The sequence below is a fragment of the Crinia signifera genome, chromosome 11, assembly GCF_055691185.1.
Source record: "Crinia signifera chromosome 11, ASM5569118v1, whole genome shotgun sequence".
NCBI lineage: Eukaryota > Metazoa > Chordata > Amphibia > Anura > Myobatrachidae > Crinia > Crinia signifera.
The window spans coordinates 117,699,638-117,716,677 of record NC_139227.1 but is presented as its reverse complement, the minus strand read 5'-3'; the positions used below and the strand labels follow the sequence as shown (position 1 = coordinate 117,716,677).

At 49.5% G+C, this 17,040-nt stretch overlaps 1 protein-coding gene across 4 annotated transcripts in view; it reads right to left on the bottom strand.

Moving 5' to 3' along the window:
• The window catches only part of AMBRA1 (autophagy and beclin 1 regulator 1), a 77,116-nt gene that overhangs the window by 27,960 nt on the left and 32,116 nt on the right, over positions 1-17,040 (bottom strand). For all 4 annotated transcript variants that reach the window (XM_083164486.1, XM_083164485.1, XM_083164484.1 and 1 more), the window contains exons 8-11: positions 14,662-14,748; positions 13,520-13,699; positions 7,520-7,600; positions 7,219-7,319 (exon numbers count right to left, since the gene is read on the bottom strand). In XM_083164486.1, coding sequence (XP_083020612.1) covers positions 7,219-7,319; positions 7,520-7,600; positions 13,520-13,699; positions 14,662-14,748 — 449 coding nt within the window. The remainder of the gene's footprint in view (positions 1-7,218; positions 7,320-7,519; positions 7,601-13,519; positions 13,700-14,661; positions 14,749-17,040) is intronic.

Here is a 17,040-nt window from a genome sequence, read left to right as displayed (position 1 = left end):
AACTGTGCCGAAGGAGAAGAACAATATGAGAGGAATATGTGTATATTTACCGTGGTGAGATTCATCCAGCACACCCAACATTCAACATAACAGACCACATTAGCAACCCCATAACCTGGGAAGTCTAAGGGCCTAAGAACATGTCAACATGACAACTATTTTGAACTGTGTTCCAACTGGAACAATGCATAGAATTATCACCTAAGTGACAATTTACACTCGTGGACCTTTAAGGTACACTATGTAAGATTAAGTTACCTAGGTAACCTACACCCTATGTCCGCCAGGAACAAGAAGGGTAGCAGAAGGACCCAGAATTGGTCCATATCTCACAAAGTGAGCAAGGCAAACCTCCGCACAGAGGCGGGTGCCCTGTATCCCATAAGAACTTCGAGAAAAGGATTTACCGGTAGGTATTAAAATCCTATTTTCTCTATCATTCTTATGGGATACAGGGAGTCGTTCATAACGATGGGGATATACCAAAGATATCAGAACGGGCGGGATTGTGCGGAACCTATTGCCGCAGCACCGCTTGCCCAAACTGAGTATCCTCAGTGGCCAGAGCATCAAACTTATAAAATTTGACAAAAGTGTGTTGGCCAGACCATGTGGCTGCTCTACACAATTGTAAGGCCGAAACTCCTCGGGCAGCCGCCCAGGATGTCCCCACGGAACGAGTAGAGTGAGCTTTCACCCCAACAGGCATAGGCAGCTTTGCTACCGCATAAGCCTGTTTAATGGTTGCACATATCCATCGTGCAATAGACTGCTTGGAAGCAGGACGTCCAATCTTTTGGGCATCATAAAGGACGAAAAGTCCCTCAGTTTTACGAATCCTTGCTGTTCTCCTGATGTAGACACGGAGAATCCTTACTACGTCCAAGGACGTCGGCACCTCAGAATGAGGCCCACCAGCAGGAACCACAATTGGCTGGTTCACATGGAACGCAGACACCACTTTGGGCAGAAAACGCGGGTTAGTGCGTAATTCTGCCCTGTCCTCAAAGAATATCAAATAAGGACTCTTGCAAGTCAATGCCCCTAGTTCCGAGACCCTCCTAGCCGAAGCTAGGGCCAGTAAGACCACTGTCTTCCAGGTTAAATATTTCAGGTCAATTTCCTCCAAGGGCTCAAACCAGGAGGATTTAAGGAACTGCAGCACAACATCCAAGTCCCACGGTGGAGTAGGGGCCACAAAAGGAGGTTGTATATGCAATACTCCTTGCAGGAATGTCTGCACTTCAGGAATATTAGCCAGTTTCCTCTGGAAGAAAACTGATAACGCAGATACCTGCACCTTCAAAGAGCCTAGGCGTAGGCCGAGATCCAGACCAGCTTGAAGAAAGCTAAGAAATCTTTCAAGTCTGAATTCTGATGGAGAAAACTTTCCCTGTTCGCACCAACCCACATATCTTTTCCAGATGTGGTGGTAATGTGCAGCTGTTACCGGTTTCCTTGCACTTGTCATAGTTCTGATGACCGAAGTGTGAAACCCCTTCTGAGTCAGGATCTGCCGTTCAACTTCCAGGCCGTCAAACGCAGCTGTTCCAAGGCCTGGAAGACGCACGGTCCTTGCATGAGCAGGTCTCTTTGCAGAGGTAGGCGCCACGAGTCCCTTTGCAGACTTAGAAGTTCCGGGTACCACGTTCTTCGTGGCAGGTCTGGGGCCACCAGAATCACCTCGGTTCCTTCTCTTCTTATCTTCCTTAGCACCCGAGCCACTAGGGGAATCGGTGGGAAGACATAGACCAGGCTGTTGAACGTCCACGGTATGGAGAGGGCGTCCACTCCTTCTGCCTGAGGGTCTCTTGCCCTCGAGAAGTACCTGGATACTTTCCAGTTGTTTCTTGATGCCATCAAGTCTACCAGTGGGGTCCCCCACCGAGCCACCAGAGAATTGAATACCTGGTGGTGTAGACTCCATTCCCCGGGGTGGAGCTCGTGGCGACTGAGGAAGTCTGCTTCCCAGTTGTCCACCCCGGGTATGAAAATGGCCGAGAGCGCTTGGCAATGACTCTCTGCCCAGGACAGGATCTTCGATGCTTCCCTCATACAGGGCCTGCTCTTGGTCCCGCCCTGTCTGTTCAGGAATGCCACAGTGGTGGCGTTGTCTGATTGTATACGGACCGCCTGACCGCTGAGGAGAGGGCCCGCCTTCAGAAGTGCGTAATACACAGCACGTAACTCCAGGCTGTTGATATGGAGGCGTGTTTCCCATAGGGTCCACTTGCCCTGAAAGGACTGACCCATGGTCACTGCCCCCCATCCCGTGAGGCTTGCATCCGTGGTGACTAAGACCCAATCCTGGATGCCAATCCGACGCCCTGCCAGCAGGTTGGGCGTGTGGAGCCACCACTGTAGTGACAGTCTGGTCCGAGATGACAACGCAATGCGCCGGTGCATCTGGCGGTGTGAACCGGACCACTTCCCTAGGAGATCGAGCTGGAAAATCCTGCTGTGAAACCTCCCGAATTGGAGAGCCTCGAAAGAGGCGACCATCTTTCCCAATAGGACAATGCACTGGTGTACTGTCACCTGGGGGGTCCTTAGCAAGTCTGTGACCAGCCGCTGGATGTCCAACACCTTGTCCTGTGGCAGGGACACTCTCATGAGAGCTGTGTCCATCACCATGCCCAGGAACTGGAGTCTCTGTGAAGGGATCAGAGAAGACAGAGAAGACTTTGCCAGATTCAGGAGCCAACCATGGCCCGACAGGGTCTGTATGGTAACTTGTAGAGCTGTCTGTAGTTCCTGTGGCGACCGCGCCTTTACTAACAGGTCGTCCAAGTATGGTATCACACAGATACCCTTTTTTCTTAAAACCACCATCATCTCCGCCATCACCTTGGTGAATATGCGCGGGGCTGAGGACAAGCCGAATGGCAGTGCGCGAAACTGATAATGCTCGTTTAGCAGCGCAAACCTCAGATATTTCTGATGAGGGGGCCATATTGGGATGCGAAGGTAGGCGTCCTTCACATCTAGGGACGCCAAGAACTCCCCCTCCTCCAGTGCCGCTATCACGGCCCGCAAGGACTCCATCTTGAATTTGGTTACTTTCAAGAAGGGATTCAGGGATTTTAAGTTCCGAATTGGGCGCACTGACCCGTCCGGTTTCGGAACTACAAATAGGTTTGAGTAATAACCCTGCCCCCTCTCTAGGGGAGGGACCCGGGTTATAACCTTGGCCTGCACCAGCTTTTGGATTGCTTGCTGCAACACCACTTGGTCCTCTGGGGACGCTGGGAGGCCTGATTTGAAGAACCTCTGAGGTGGCTGAACTGCAAACTCCAGCTTGTAGCCGTGCGTAATAAGAGCCTGTACCCAAGAATTGAGGCACGAGGCTTCCCAAACCTGGCCGAAGAACGCCAGTCTGGCTCCCACCTCTGCCGGAGCTAATGGTGGAGCCCCACCGTCATGCTGCGGGTTTCCCTGCAGCTGCCCCAGATGGCCGCTCTGCGGTGGCCGAAGCGGAAGGCTTCCTGAATTTACCACGGGAGCCTCTTGCAGCGTTTGAACCACCCCTTGCTTTAGGGCGGAATTTACTAGCCCGAAAGGACTGCTGCTGGGAGTGAGCCTGAAAAGGACGCTTCGGCGCCTGTGGAGTGGATGGCAGGAAAGTGGACTTTCCCGCCGTGGCTTTAGAGATTAATTTGTCTAAATCACTGCCAAATAACCTGCCACCTGTGAAGGGGAGGTTTTCTACACTCCTTTTGGAGTCAGCGTCAGCTGCCCACTGCCGGAGCCAGAGGGATCTGCGCCCTGACACTGCCATGGCTGAGTTACGGCCGTTAATGGCACCTAACTCCTTCTGCGCTTCACACAGAACTTTAGCAGTGTCCTGAATATGGTGTAATTTTTCAGACACCTGTGCAACTGTCATGTCGCCCAGAAGACCTTCCTGTATCTGGGAGGCCCACGTGTATATGGACTTGGCCATATAGCAACTAGCTAATACAGGACGCTGACACGCGCCACTAGCAGTAAAAATGGACTTCAAAGTGTTTTCAACCTTTCTGTCCGTGGTGTCTTTAAGTGAAGACGACCCTGGTACTGGGAGTACCATCTTTTTGGCTAAGCGAGACACAGAAGAATCAACCTCTGGTGGCTCCTCCCACACCTTACGTCCCTCAGGATCGAAGGGAAACGTGGACTTAAACCTTTTAGCCACTTTAAACCTCATTTCTGGGTTATTCCACGCTGACTTGAATGTACTTTCCAGGTCAGCCTGCTCAGGGAAAACTACCTGTTGCCTTTTCTGAGTAGCAAAGAAGGTATCACCTGCTGTGGATTCAGCTAAGGGAAGGTCCAACACCTCCCTGATTGCCATAATCAATGGCTCTGTGCCTCGCAGTAGTGACTGTGAAGCATCAGGCTCGTCATCACCTGCGTCTGCATCATCCATATCATCACCATCATCCCCATCGTCAGCCCCGGAATCAGGGGTTTGAGAGGGGGTCTTTCTCTTACGAGTATCCCCAGGGGTGGGAGTAATTACATCCACTCTGGCAGAGAGGATAGCCAGCTCCCTTTGTACTCTCTGGGTCTGTGCTGCAGTAGCAGTTAACTGTGTAGTTACAGTTTCAAGCATGGTTTTTATACCTGTAGCCCAGGCTGGCTCCTGTGAGCTGTCCTGTGTGCTACTTTGCTGCCCAGTTAGTTGTGGGGGGACCCCAGTACTTTGAGGGGACATGCATGACTCACAAGTAACCTGTGATGAAGATGCTGGCACAAACTTATCACTGCACACCATACATGTAAGTTTCCTCACCATTGTGACAAACAAACAGTCTCCCCTCACACAGCGCGCACACACAGTGGATATGCAGTGTGAAATAACCAGATAAATACTATGTGTAGCCTTATCTGATCTGTACAGCTTAACCAAGCCAGTGGGGTGGTGTACAGAGGATAATGGAGGAGACCAATACACCTGATAACCTTAGCTCTCCGATTAGAAGAGCTGGTAATACAGTACAGTATCAATAACAGTACTTTACAGTGTAAGCAGGCAAGTGCACAAGTACACAAGCGCTGAAAACCTGAAGCTGTCTCTGCAAGCAGATTCCCTCTGATCCACACCGCTGAGGAGTGTCTGGAGCAGTATAATGGCGTTTCCAGCAGCCAGGGAAGAAGCAGGAAGCAGGTTTTGGCGCCCTCACAGAGCTGGTCTCACTCTGGGTAAGCTCCGCCCAGCGTAATGGCGCCGGAGCTTACCTGCGTTTTATACTGAGACTGAAATTGGGGAATGTCCAAATCCTCTTTGGTAACTGCCCTGGACAAAACAGGAACTGTACCCTGTCTCAGTGTAGGCAGGGGGTTACGCGGTCCCTGTGCAGGGCACCGCCATACCGCCGCCATTTTGCCGCACAATAACCCGGGGACCCCACGGCGGGGGACCCCGGGGTAATACTCACCACTGACGTCTTCAGACTGGACTAGGGGTGTGCGGCGTGCCAGGGGTGTGCGCGCTGCAGCGCAATGCCCGCGGTAACATCACCCACTCAGGACGGTGGTCCTGTGGCAGGGACAGCTCAGTACCTTGAAGTGGCCAGCAGCTGAACCCTTCCCCTAGTCTCCCACGACGCAGGGCTGCTGTTAAGTCCAAACAGCAGCCCCAAAATAATAAAGAAAATAAAACAGAAGAAAAACTCTCTGGAGCTCTTCCTGATGCGTGCTTCTCCTGAGGCACAGTTCTCAAACTGAAGCTAGAGGGAGGGGAGCAGAGGGGAGGAGCCAGTACACCCTGTATAAATTTTTATATGTGCCTGTCTCCTTCGGATAAGCTCTTTTCCCCATCGTTATGAACGACTCCCTGTATCCCATAAGAATGATAGAGAAAAAAAAAAAAAATAGTGAAAAACCCCATGTCCACCTTTTGTCTGTCGACTTAGACACTGTCGAACTAAGTTCTTTAGATTGCGGCCTTGTTGGGAACATGCGACGGTTGGTCTGCTACTGGCCACATCCCCCACTGATCGCCAGTCCGCTGTCTATACTACTTAGATTGGGCATGCACATACGTAATGGAGAGGTCATGCACATTCCTAGAGCGTGAGCTACCACTGACTATGGCACTATGACGGGGCTGCTCTTCACACGATGAGCTGTCCGTGGTGCTGAAGGTCCTACCAAGTGTTCTCCCAACCAGCAACCTTCTCCCAGGCTCTCCACCAAGCAGCCACCATAATCAGCAACAAGGGCATGTCGGCATTTTTATACAGGACTGACTATGCCAGGATTGTATTTGCCCGGCACATAAGCCAACACCAGTGCTTGCTTACAATATGCCTATTTACAAGAGCATTTCTGTGTTGGTGAATAGCGAGCCTTAATTCCAGCGATGCTAGAGCTTTTACTACCATGTCCCAGTGGACCAGTACCCAGTAACTACGGTAACGAGAGAGAAGGGGGGGGGTTTAGTAACCTGGGCGTAAGTTCTGCACACTCCAGGGATGGCACAGGACAGCTCTGTCCTATTCGCACTCAGCTTTCAGGGATAGCATACAGATGTCTTGACTCCTGTGTTGTCATGGCAACCAAATGTCTGGCTTGCTCCTCATCATTAGAACGAGAGGTAATTGGGTTAATTATCCCCTGACGGAAAAGGTTTGCTGATGCACCCATTCAAGAGGGTCATCGGAATAACTGAGGCGGAAACAGCTGCAAACATGTTTCTGCGTTCCAAATCCCCCTTTTCCGAGAAAATGCCCAGTGGAATCCCGATGTGACAGATAGGTGACAAGGTATCCATGGAATTCCGAGGGACCCTGGATAAAACCGAGAGATATGAAAAACTACACAGGGTAGAACAACCCCAAAACAGGTAATTCCGTCATCTCATAAAGATGGGACCTGTGTATGATCACTTGCACAGAAACTGGTGATATAAATGACAGGGTTACAATGGACCCACAAACCAGTACATAATATGACAGCACTCCATCAATGCTGAGAAAATTCCCCTTTTTGGTACCGTCCCCTCATTTAGAATATAGCAGTGACTATACAAGCTTAGTGTGAGCTTCTCCGACCTGATCTTTTCCTTTTAAGACACAGAAGATAAAACCACCACCATAAGGGTAAAAAACTGCACATCAAAAGTAGGAAAAAATGAGCAAGTAATAATAATAATAATGATGATAGAATATTAATATAATAATATTAATGGTTCCGGGGGAATGGATGGCTTATTTGAGGTCACACTGCCCTAACCTGCCAAGACTCTGTTGACGGAGGAATGCGTTGCTAATCCTGGTTGACCACGCTCGTGAAAAATTCCAGCATACGGAAGGTACTCAGGCAGCAGAAATCTCCTGCAACGAGAGGAAAGGACGACAATGAGGGAGACGTTATTAAAGGCAGAGAGAAGAAAACATTGTAGTATAAGGAGTATTTGGCGGTGATCAGACAATAAGAAAGAGGACTGACAAGAAGACAGATAGAAAAACAGGTGCTAGGTAGGAGGAGACAAGGAGCAGAACCGAAAATATCAGGAAGAGGGTGGACAACTTACCTAGGGACAAAGCGACCCAGTGACGGCGCAGACATGCGAGCGTTTCTGGGGGTCCTGTGCCGCGAACGGTCTCCGTTATCCCTGGTAGAAGAATAAGACAATGGTTGTAGAACGACAGGCACAGATTTATACACCTTATTTGCTTTCTTTCATCATAGATAATAAAACAGAGGACTGGGGAGAACAGAAACGGCTTAATAGCGATTTGCATGTACATGAACACAGGATTGCACAGTTTTGGTGGCTTATTATCTACGATTGAAACGCTAATCACTTAGGACTGCATATTCCTGTATACCGGTCGTAGAACGCAGGACTTGGTCTGGTTCAGACAGAAAAGAGGGCACGTTTCGGGCAAACATTCTACGACCTAATCCCAGGCCCTTGGCGCAGGCCAAATTAATAACCCAGCCGATTGTTGGTGTTTGCACATGTGCGAATATGCGCATGTACAAATGCCCGGAGCGAGCGCCTTCGGTGAGTGTGGCGTTCGCTACAGGATGGGTGTATGCAGGAAACCGCCCAGCAATTCATGGGTGCGCCTGTAGAAAAGTTGGGCGTACCCCTACCTTCTCGGGGGTGGGTGGCTGAAGTCACATGACGTTAGCGACCGCCCCTCCCCATTTCGGCCATCTCGGGATTCGGTCTGTAGGGGGGGGGGCGTTTACTGGTTTACTAGGCAGCGAATATATGCTGCTTAGCGAACAGGTCTGAACCAGGCACTGAGGGGTGAATTTATGAAGCTTGGAGAAGTGTTATCTATCCCCATAAAGAACGTTTTGAGCAAGGTGATAATGGTTCAGCCAATCAGCTACAATATGTAAATTGACAGGTAAGAGCTGATTGGCTGAACCATTATCACCTTGCTCATAACGTTCTTTATGGGGATAGATAACACTTCTCCAAGCTTCATAAATTCACCCCTAAGAGTGGCATCAGATTCTTGCTTGGCCATTGTAAACCATCCCCCTCCTAGTGCAATATGTTCTAACACTTGAAAGGAAAATGCCGTTTGGCAGAGGGACATGTTCTAGTAGGAGAGAGGCAGCGGGATGGATGATCCCTCGGTACCCCGCAGCAACAATAAATCTCATTATTACAGGTATTAGGGGTATGAAGCCGACCATCTATAGCAGAAGCGATGTGCTCTAGCAAGGGGATGGGAATCAGAATCCTGATGGTCAAAAGCCCCCCCCCCCCAACGGTTCCCGGGGAGTATTTTAGCGATAGCACTAAACTGGGACGTGGCGGTAAGGATGCCGGCGTCCCAACTGCCGCCGAAACACCGGGGTGGTCAATCTTTGAAAGGATCAGGATGCAGGCACCGGATTACCGACAGCCGGTAAGTAACTGGGGCTAGTGTGCAACCGGGGAAGTAGGGGTTAGGTTTAGGCACTAGAGGGGGGGAATTGAGGTTAGGGATAGAAGAGGACGGGGCATTAGAGTGAGGCACTTGGCATGGGTTGGATTTTGGCACTAATTGGGGTAGGCTGCTAGAGGAGAGATTTGGGGGGCCTAGGGTGGGGGAGGGTAAAGCTGGCATTAGACTAGGCGATTCACATGCAATCTGGGATCTCTTCATGCGATTGTGGTGATCGATTGCATGAAAAGCATCCATAGAGCATGTGATTACCATGTGTACTACGCCCATCGCGCCGGGGCCTGCGAGTTGCAATGGCTGCAGAAGTGATCTATTGGATCGCATCTGAGTCCGGCAGGCTTGGCTGGGATCGCATGCGATATATTGTATGCGAAAGGACCGCCTAAAATATATTTTGTGCAACCCTGTCACTCAGGGCTGAAGAGGGATTGTGTGCAACTTCTCTGAAGGCAGAAGTCACACCAGTGTAGGGGGGGCCTTAAGAATACTGACCTGCCCCTGGCGGGATTCCCTCCTTTGGTGTGCCAGAGTCGGCCCAAATCGGTTGCATGTGATGTCCCCTAGGGTCTTATGTGATGTCCCCTAAGGTCTGATGCGCGGTCCTGTACGCATCCAACCTGAGTCGGCGGTCGGACCGGCATGCAGTTCCAACTTCCGACTCTCCTCCCGGCGGCAGATCTATCACATGTGAAAGGACCGCATGTGATCATTCGCATGCGACCCTCCCTCTCCGGAAAGTCGCAGGGGATTGGCTGGCCATGCACTGCTGCGAGAGATCACAGTACTGTATGGCCACCTTAACGCTCCTGCTAGAGCCTAACCCCAATAAATACAGTCGGGATCCTGACTGCTGGGATATTACCTGCATCCCCTCTCATGCGCAAACACATAATCATTGTAAATAGCTCAACCGGTCTCTACGTCACTGTTGCAGAACGTATAGATGTAACTGTGCATTATATCCCATCAGCCATTGCCTTTGATCCTGTGGCCAGAGCAGCTATGTTAATGTGTTGGATGGGAGTACCACAGGAGAAAAGGAGTTAATGGCTGACCAGCTGGGAAGTTTTATTATCAGCTGGCGAGCACCCAACCAAACAAACAGATCCTTCGTGTTTGCTACGAGACACGGAACAATCTGGTTCAGCCTCGGAACATGTTACCCCTGCCCTGGCTGCTGCTTGCTTACATCTGCGTCTAGTCTAGATCAGCCCAATTTCTCTAGCCCCCATTGGCACGAGGGTCTGTGAAGGGAAGGCGACTGTGACTACAGACTTGCGGCGGCTAAACGGTTAAGGATGCGATGAGAAATGTGAGAAGCTATTTCTGTTCACAAAGAACCTGCAGGTGCACAGTCACAAAGCGGATATATCCTGCCATTCTGTAAGGAGCAGGCGGCAAACAGGAGCCGCTGAGCGCAGAGAAAGGACTCTTCCCGTAGTGTGTCAGCACCCTGCCGTCTACATATCAAAGCTCATCTCTGGCGGTACCCTGTGCTACGTTCTGACAGCTGCGGAACTCGTCTTCTGTCAAACTACATAACTGCACACAAGCACTGTCTATAGCGGCATTTTATATATAGAGCGAAAGAAGCAGCAATTCACATGTCCACAAGTAAAAGCAGCGAAAAGGCAGAGAGAGAGAGAGAGAGAGATCAGAATAGTTGGTTAAAAAAAATAAAATTTAGTTTTATTGTATCACAACATGATGTTACAGTGTAACAGCGCTGAGTTCTTGCTTTTCCACTTTTATACAGGGCTTTCCAATCTCGGTTCTCAAGGCACACTCACTGGCCAGGTTTTAGGGATATCCATAGTTAAGCATAGGTGACTTATTTAGTACCAGTTATTTTGACTTCCCCATCTGTGCGCAAGCATGGATATCGCCAAGACATGGTTTGTAAGGCTGGGGACATATCAGAATGATGCATATTACGACCGATATACTGTGACGCCATACACACTGCAGGAGCGGTTGTTCCATGAGTCTTCCAATTGGGCGCGAGCACTCAGCTAACCTCACACACTATGCCTTGTGTACAATATAGAGTTCCGATCTGCGTTGGAACAGTATATTGGGCAATATAAGTCCTGATGTGCACCCGGAGACAGTGCGTCTTATGGGCTGAGGTTGGGAAACGCTGCATTAACATGTTGTTTTGATACAAATGAACAGGTATTTTTAACTAATGTTAGTGATACAGATACACACAGACAAACACACACAAATATAATATATGGATATATTCCTGTCGCCATCTCTGGCCAGCCCTGTCGCCATCTCTCTAGATCTACTTATCTATCCAACTATGAATTGCTCTCCATTATCTATTCTACAGCATGGTAACAGAAAATTCAGATCATCCCCTCTACTAATCTGGGTACTTCAGAATGAAAGTACCTGCAGGCAGTGTGTGTAGGAGTGTACCAGTGACCATCGGACAAACACCTGAAGCCTACAGTCACAGACTTCTATGGAAAAACGCATGGGTACAGAAAGCTGTGAGCAGTAGACACTGGCTCCTATGGTAAACGCATGGGTACAGGAAGCTGTGAGCAGTAGACACTGGCGCCTATAGTAAAACGCATGGGTACAGGAAGCTGTGAGCAGTAGACACTGGCTCCTATGGTAAAACGCGTGGGTCAAAAAGCTTCTGTGAGCAGTAGACATTGGCTCCTATGGTAAACGCATGGGTACAGGAAGCTGTGAGCAGTAGACACTGGCTCCTATGGGAAAAAACGTGGGTACAGAAAGCTTCTGTGAGTAGTAGACACTGGCTTCTATGGTTAAATGTGTGGGTACAGAAAGATGTGAGCGGTAGACACTGGCTCCTATGGTAAAACGCGTGGGTACAGAAAGCTTCTGTGAGCAGTAGACACTGGCTCCTATAGTAAAACGCATGGGTACAGGAAGCTGTGAGCAGTAGACACTGGCTCCTATGGTAAAACGCATGGGTACAGGAAGCTGTGAGCAGTAGACACTGGCTCCTATAGTAAAACGCATGGGTACAGGAAGCTGTGATCAGTACACACTGGCTCCTATGGTAAAACGCATGGGTACAGGAAGCTGTGAGCAGTAGACACTGGCTCCTATGGGATAACGTGTGTGTGCAGAAAGCTTATGTGAGCGGTAGACACTGGATCCTATGGTAAAACGCGTGGGTCCAGGAAGCTGTGAGCAGTACACACTGGCGCCTATAGTAAAACGCATGGGTACAGGAAGCTGTGAGCAGTACACACTGGTGCCTATAGTAAAACACATGGGTACAGGAAGCTGTGAGCAGTAGACACTGGTTCCTATAGTAAAACGCATGGGTACAGGAAGCTGTGAGCAGTAGACACTGGCGCCTATAGTAAAACGCATGGGTACAGGAAGCTGTGAGCAGTAGACACTGGCGCCTATAGTAAAACGCATGGGTTCAGGAAGCTGTGAGCAGTAGACACTGGCGCCTATAGTAAAACGCGTGGGTTCAGGAAGCTGTGAGCAGTACACACTGGCTCCTATGGTAAAACGCGTGGGTATGGGAAGCTGTGAGCAGTAGACACTGGCTTCTATGGTAAAACCCGGCGTGGGTGCAGAAAGCTTCTGTGAGCAGTAGACACTGGCGCTATAGTAAAACGCATGGGTACAGGAAGCTGTGAGCAGTAGACACTGGCGCCTATAGTAAAACGCATGGGTACAGGAAGCTGTGAGCAGTAGACACTGGCTCCTATAGTAAAACGCATGGGTACAGGAAGCTGTGATCAGTACACACTGGCTCCTATGGAAAAACGCGTGGGTATGGGAAGCTGTGAGCAGTAGACACTGGCTTCTATGGTAAAACCCGGCGTGGGTTCAGAAAGCTTCTGTGAGCAGTAGACACTGGCGCTATAGTAAAACGCATGGGTACAGGAAGCTGTGAGCAGTAGACACTGGCGCCTATAGTAAAACGCATGGGTACAGGAAGCTGTGAGCAGTAGACACTGGCTCCTATAGTAAAACGTGTGGGTCCAGAAAGCTTCTGTGATCAGTACACACTGGCTCCTATGGTAAAACGCGTGGGGCTGGGAAGCTGTGAGCAGTAGACACTGGCTTCTATGGTAAAACCCGGCGTGGGTGCAGAAAGCTTCTGTGCACAATAGACACTGGCTCCTTACTGTCATTCTGTAAGCGTGATTCTCGGGATAATACTGGCACTGAGCAGCACGCGGTAAAGGACACTTCGCCAGGCTAACAAGCACCAGAGATAAATCTTTGTTGTGTTTACAGAGCAGGCGGAATAAAGGCTTTTTCTTTGCATAGAAATGCAGCGGACTGGCATTGGACATGGAGCAAAGCTTCGCGATAAAAGGAATTTGATTATTTCATGTGTCCCTATTATATCAGGATTACAGATTACACTGGAAGCAATGCATGCTGAGGGTTGAATATATAAATAAAGAGGAGCTGGCGCAGTCATTTGTTAAAAGAGAAATTCAATGGCCGCGTAGAATTTGTATTATACTGCAACCTATTTAGAAGCCGGGAATAATTGTGCTGGATGGGAGAGATGGTCGCTCTGTTCTCTGGGAGAGAGATGATTACAGACAGGAAGTGAAGCCCACGAGCAGAGAGTGGGAGACGTCGGGGAGATCACTTACTCAAACTCCTCGAACTCCAGGTCTCCGGCTTCTACTGCACCCTGACCATCGCTGGAGGACGGGGCGGATGCCGACGATCTTAGGCGGTTTTGCTGGTAACGCATGGAGCGCTGCCGGATGCTGTCCCTCCGAGAAAGGTACTGGATCATCCTTTGTGCGTAGTAAGCGGCCGGGGATAACCTGGCGAGAGAGCGGGACATGTATAAGTTATATGGACACACAGGGCGGTCAAAGGGAGGGAGAGTGTACTGTAGGATCAGGGTCAGATCAGGGCTGAGCGGTGGGCAGGATGCCAGCAGTCAGAATACAGACACCAGCATCCCAAAGGAGGAAATCCAGACAGGGGTCAGGTACGTATACTTGACCTCCCCACTAGTGCTTAAACCTAAAAACCTAATCCCTGTATCCCACCGCCTACATTTAAACCCTACCCCCCCCCCCCCACTCCAGCCTAACCCTAGCCAACCCCTCCCTGCAGCCTAACCCTGACCTCGCCTCCCCCGGCCTAACCTAAACTAACCCCTCCCTGCCGCGTAACCCCGATTGATATCGTTAACTGTATCGGTGGTGAGGTCACCTGGCCCACGGGTGAACATGCTGCTGTTCACTGTATGATCAACATTGGGCAACAAGCTCACACGACAGGAGATATGACCCAAAGGAGTGCCCATTGTTAACGGCATTGAGCGTACACACGGAACAATATGAAACATTGTTAACAATCTAGTTATCGTTCATATGGTTAACGATGCATTGTCCAGTGCGCACAGGGCTTCAATACACTCCTAGCTCTTAAGTACTGGAAAGCCTACAGGCCGGAAGTTGTGAATATTTCTCAGAATGCCGCCTTATCAATGAGTCCGTAATCTAATGTAACACAGTGTATAGTCAACAAAGAATGTCGACATGGATGGAATGTCGCCATCAGTTATCTATTTTGCCCCATTTAATCTGTAACCAGACTAACCGCAGCCTCACACTACGTCAACATGCCGACTGGCAACTTCCAAATATGGACACTTTGTGCCACATCTCCTCTAAGGGACAAAGAGTCTTGGCAATGCCACTGGCTCAGCGCCTATTGATGGGCTGCAAGCAATACGTACTTTTTTGTTCTATTTATAATAATTGGAGAACGTTACCTGGCTGGGTCGGGGTAAATGGGATGATCCCGGGAACCAGTGCCATCGTATCGGGACAGAGAGATCAGGGATGACTCCAGAAGCCGCCTGCAACAGAGATGAAAGATTTAAAATAAACTCCGGAATTGGACCTCGGAATTCGTGATACAGCTGAGAGTGTAGTGGTGACCACTGCGCGGGGAATCAAGGTGTCCTGGGCCCTGTTCCATGTCTCCTACAGGTCATACCATGCCCCTGGGGACAGTTCTACCCCTCTCCTAATCATAGGAGAGACACTAGTGGTCTCTGTAAGTACTGTGCACACATATAGGAACACAAAGACTCAGCACAGCCGTATTTACCAAACAATCTTATGCAATGGGGGCGGATTGACTTCAATGGTCTCCGGTATCGGGGGAATGGGCAAGGTCTGTAGCTAAATCCTCTGGCTGTGGATCAGTAGGTGGACCATAATAATTCTACCCAATATGGTTGACCGGTAGACACGTGCAAAAGGAAATAGTCAACGCTTAAGAGGTTAACACAATTTTTTATCATCTTTGGTGTTACTTTCAATATTTAACCACGTGACCCCAATTAGAGTATTAGGTTATAATTCCCAATCATACCGCATGTGCCTGGCAATGGATAATACTTTAAAATAAAATAAAATAAAAATGAAATAAAAACGAAAACATGTGTCGACCATGTGTGTCAGTTATTGTCATGTTGATTATTTATTTGAGCCTTTTGACCATGTTGACCATAGAGGGGTCATGCTGTTGGCCTGTCAACCGGACACCAAATGGGGACAGGCAGGGGGCTAGAGCAGGGAACACTGGGCATTGGTGTGTTCAGGGCAAACCGTAATCCACCTGAAGGTATATAGGATTATGCAGGCGTGTCACTGGGCTGACCGCTGCACTGACGGAAGGCCAAGTGACATTTATTTAGTGTTCTCTCCACTCGCTGATCTCAGATACTTAAGAATATTTTACGCGGCCAAACTCCAAGCTCTTAATTCCATTAAATGGAGAATCTTCCGCTGCAAGGAGCAGATTTTCCGCCTGGTGACAAGGCAGACATGAGCAAGGGCAGGGGAGATTATAAAGAGGCAGCGGGTATATTCTCAGACCTAAAACCTCACATCTAAAAATAAAAAGGCACCAACCTAGAACCTTAGAACAGTCGCAATGGTGACAGCAACCACCAGCTGACGGCACAGGACCGTTCTCGGACCCGAAGGCGCAAATATAGGTCAGTCAAACAAGGGTAAATTAGATGGTCGGCAACCAACAAATGATTTTGCCCTCCATTTGCAAAGTGGCGGGCATGTGCGGACCATGGCAGCGGGCGGGCATTCACTCGCCTAGTGGGTGGCTTATGATGGTTTGCTAAGCAGCATTTTTTTGCCTATTAACGAGTCAACCAGAATCACCACCTTAGTTCCCATCCTCAGGAACATCAACAAAACCGGTTGAGTTCCTCTTGCCTGTCTGGGGTGGCGTGATCTGCTGTGCAGCTTCTAGCACAGGTCTGGTCTGCATATCAGTGCTGAAATGCAGACCAGACGTGCTACGAGCACCACAGCAGAGAGAGTGACACCCCAGGCAGAGAAGAGGAACTGCACGGGTTGTGAAAGATGCAGTGTGCTAGAATGTCCACTAGTCTACATTCCTTACACCCTCCTCACACCAATGTCCGTCATTGTAACCTTGGAGTATATTATTTTTGTGGGGATTTTGTTCAGGGATTGAACTTGTGACCCCAGGAATTGAACTTGTGACCTCAATGTTGAGAGGCAGCAATGCTAACCACTGGTCTAGAACTGTTCTATCCAATGGGAAGGACGTTGTGCATGGAAGATAAAGTTGTGTGAAGGCGAGCGTCTCCACTGGAAGAAGCGTACGGCAGTTAAGAGAAAAAGGGACAACCCCAGATTGGTCTTTTGTTTGGATAACCAGCTCTAATTATCTTCTTGGCAGAGTGAACGGACTGTCACGTACAGATCACAGGCCGTACTACTACATTAGAGTCCTCTCGCTGGGAGCCCCACGGATCACATGACTCGGTGCATGGGTACTCAGCAGGTACAGGGGCTGCTGAGAGCTGTACATGGAGAGAATTGTAGCCGGCACAATGGGCCGTATTCTCTGGAGAAGAATAACAATGAAATGAACGGGTTCAGCAGGATGAGACGCGAGGCGACAGGGGCCATTCACCGTCTGCGGCACTTCTCTCCGCGGCTTCCAGCCGGGGCGGCTGACTCAGAGGCGCAGGGATTTTCCTTTTGATTTGGAGAGAGCTTTGTACTTGTAGTTTCATATATATAAAAAAAAAAAATGTTCCATTTTCTCTCCGACTGGAATTTACATATTCTATTAGGACGAACAAAGACGA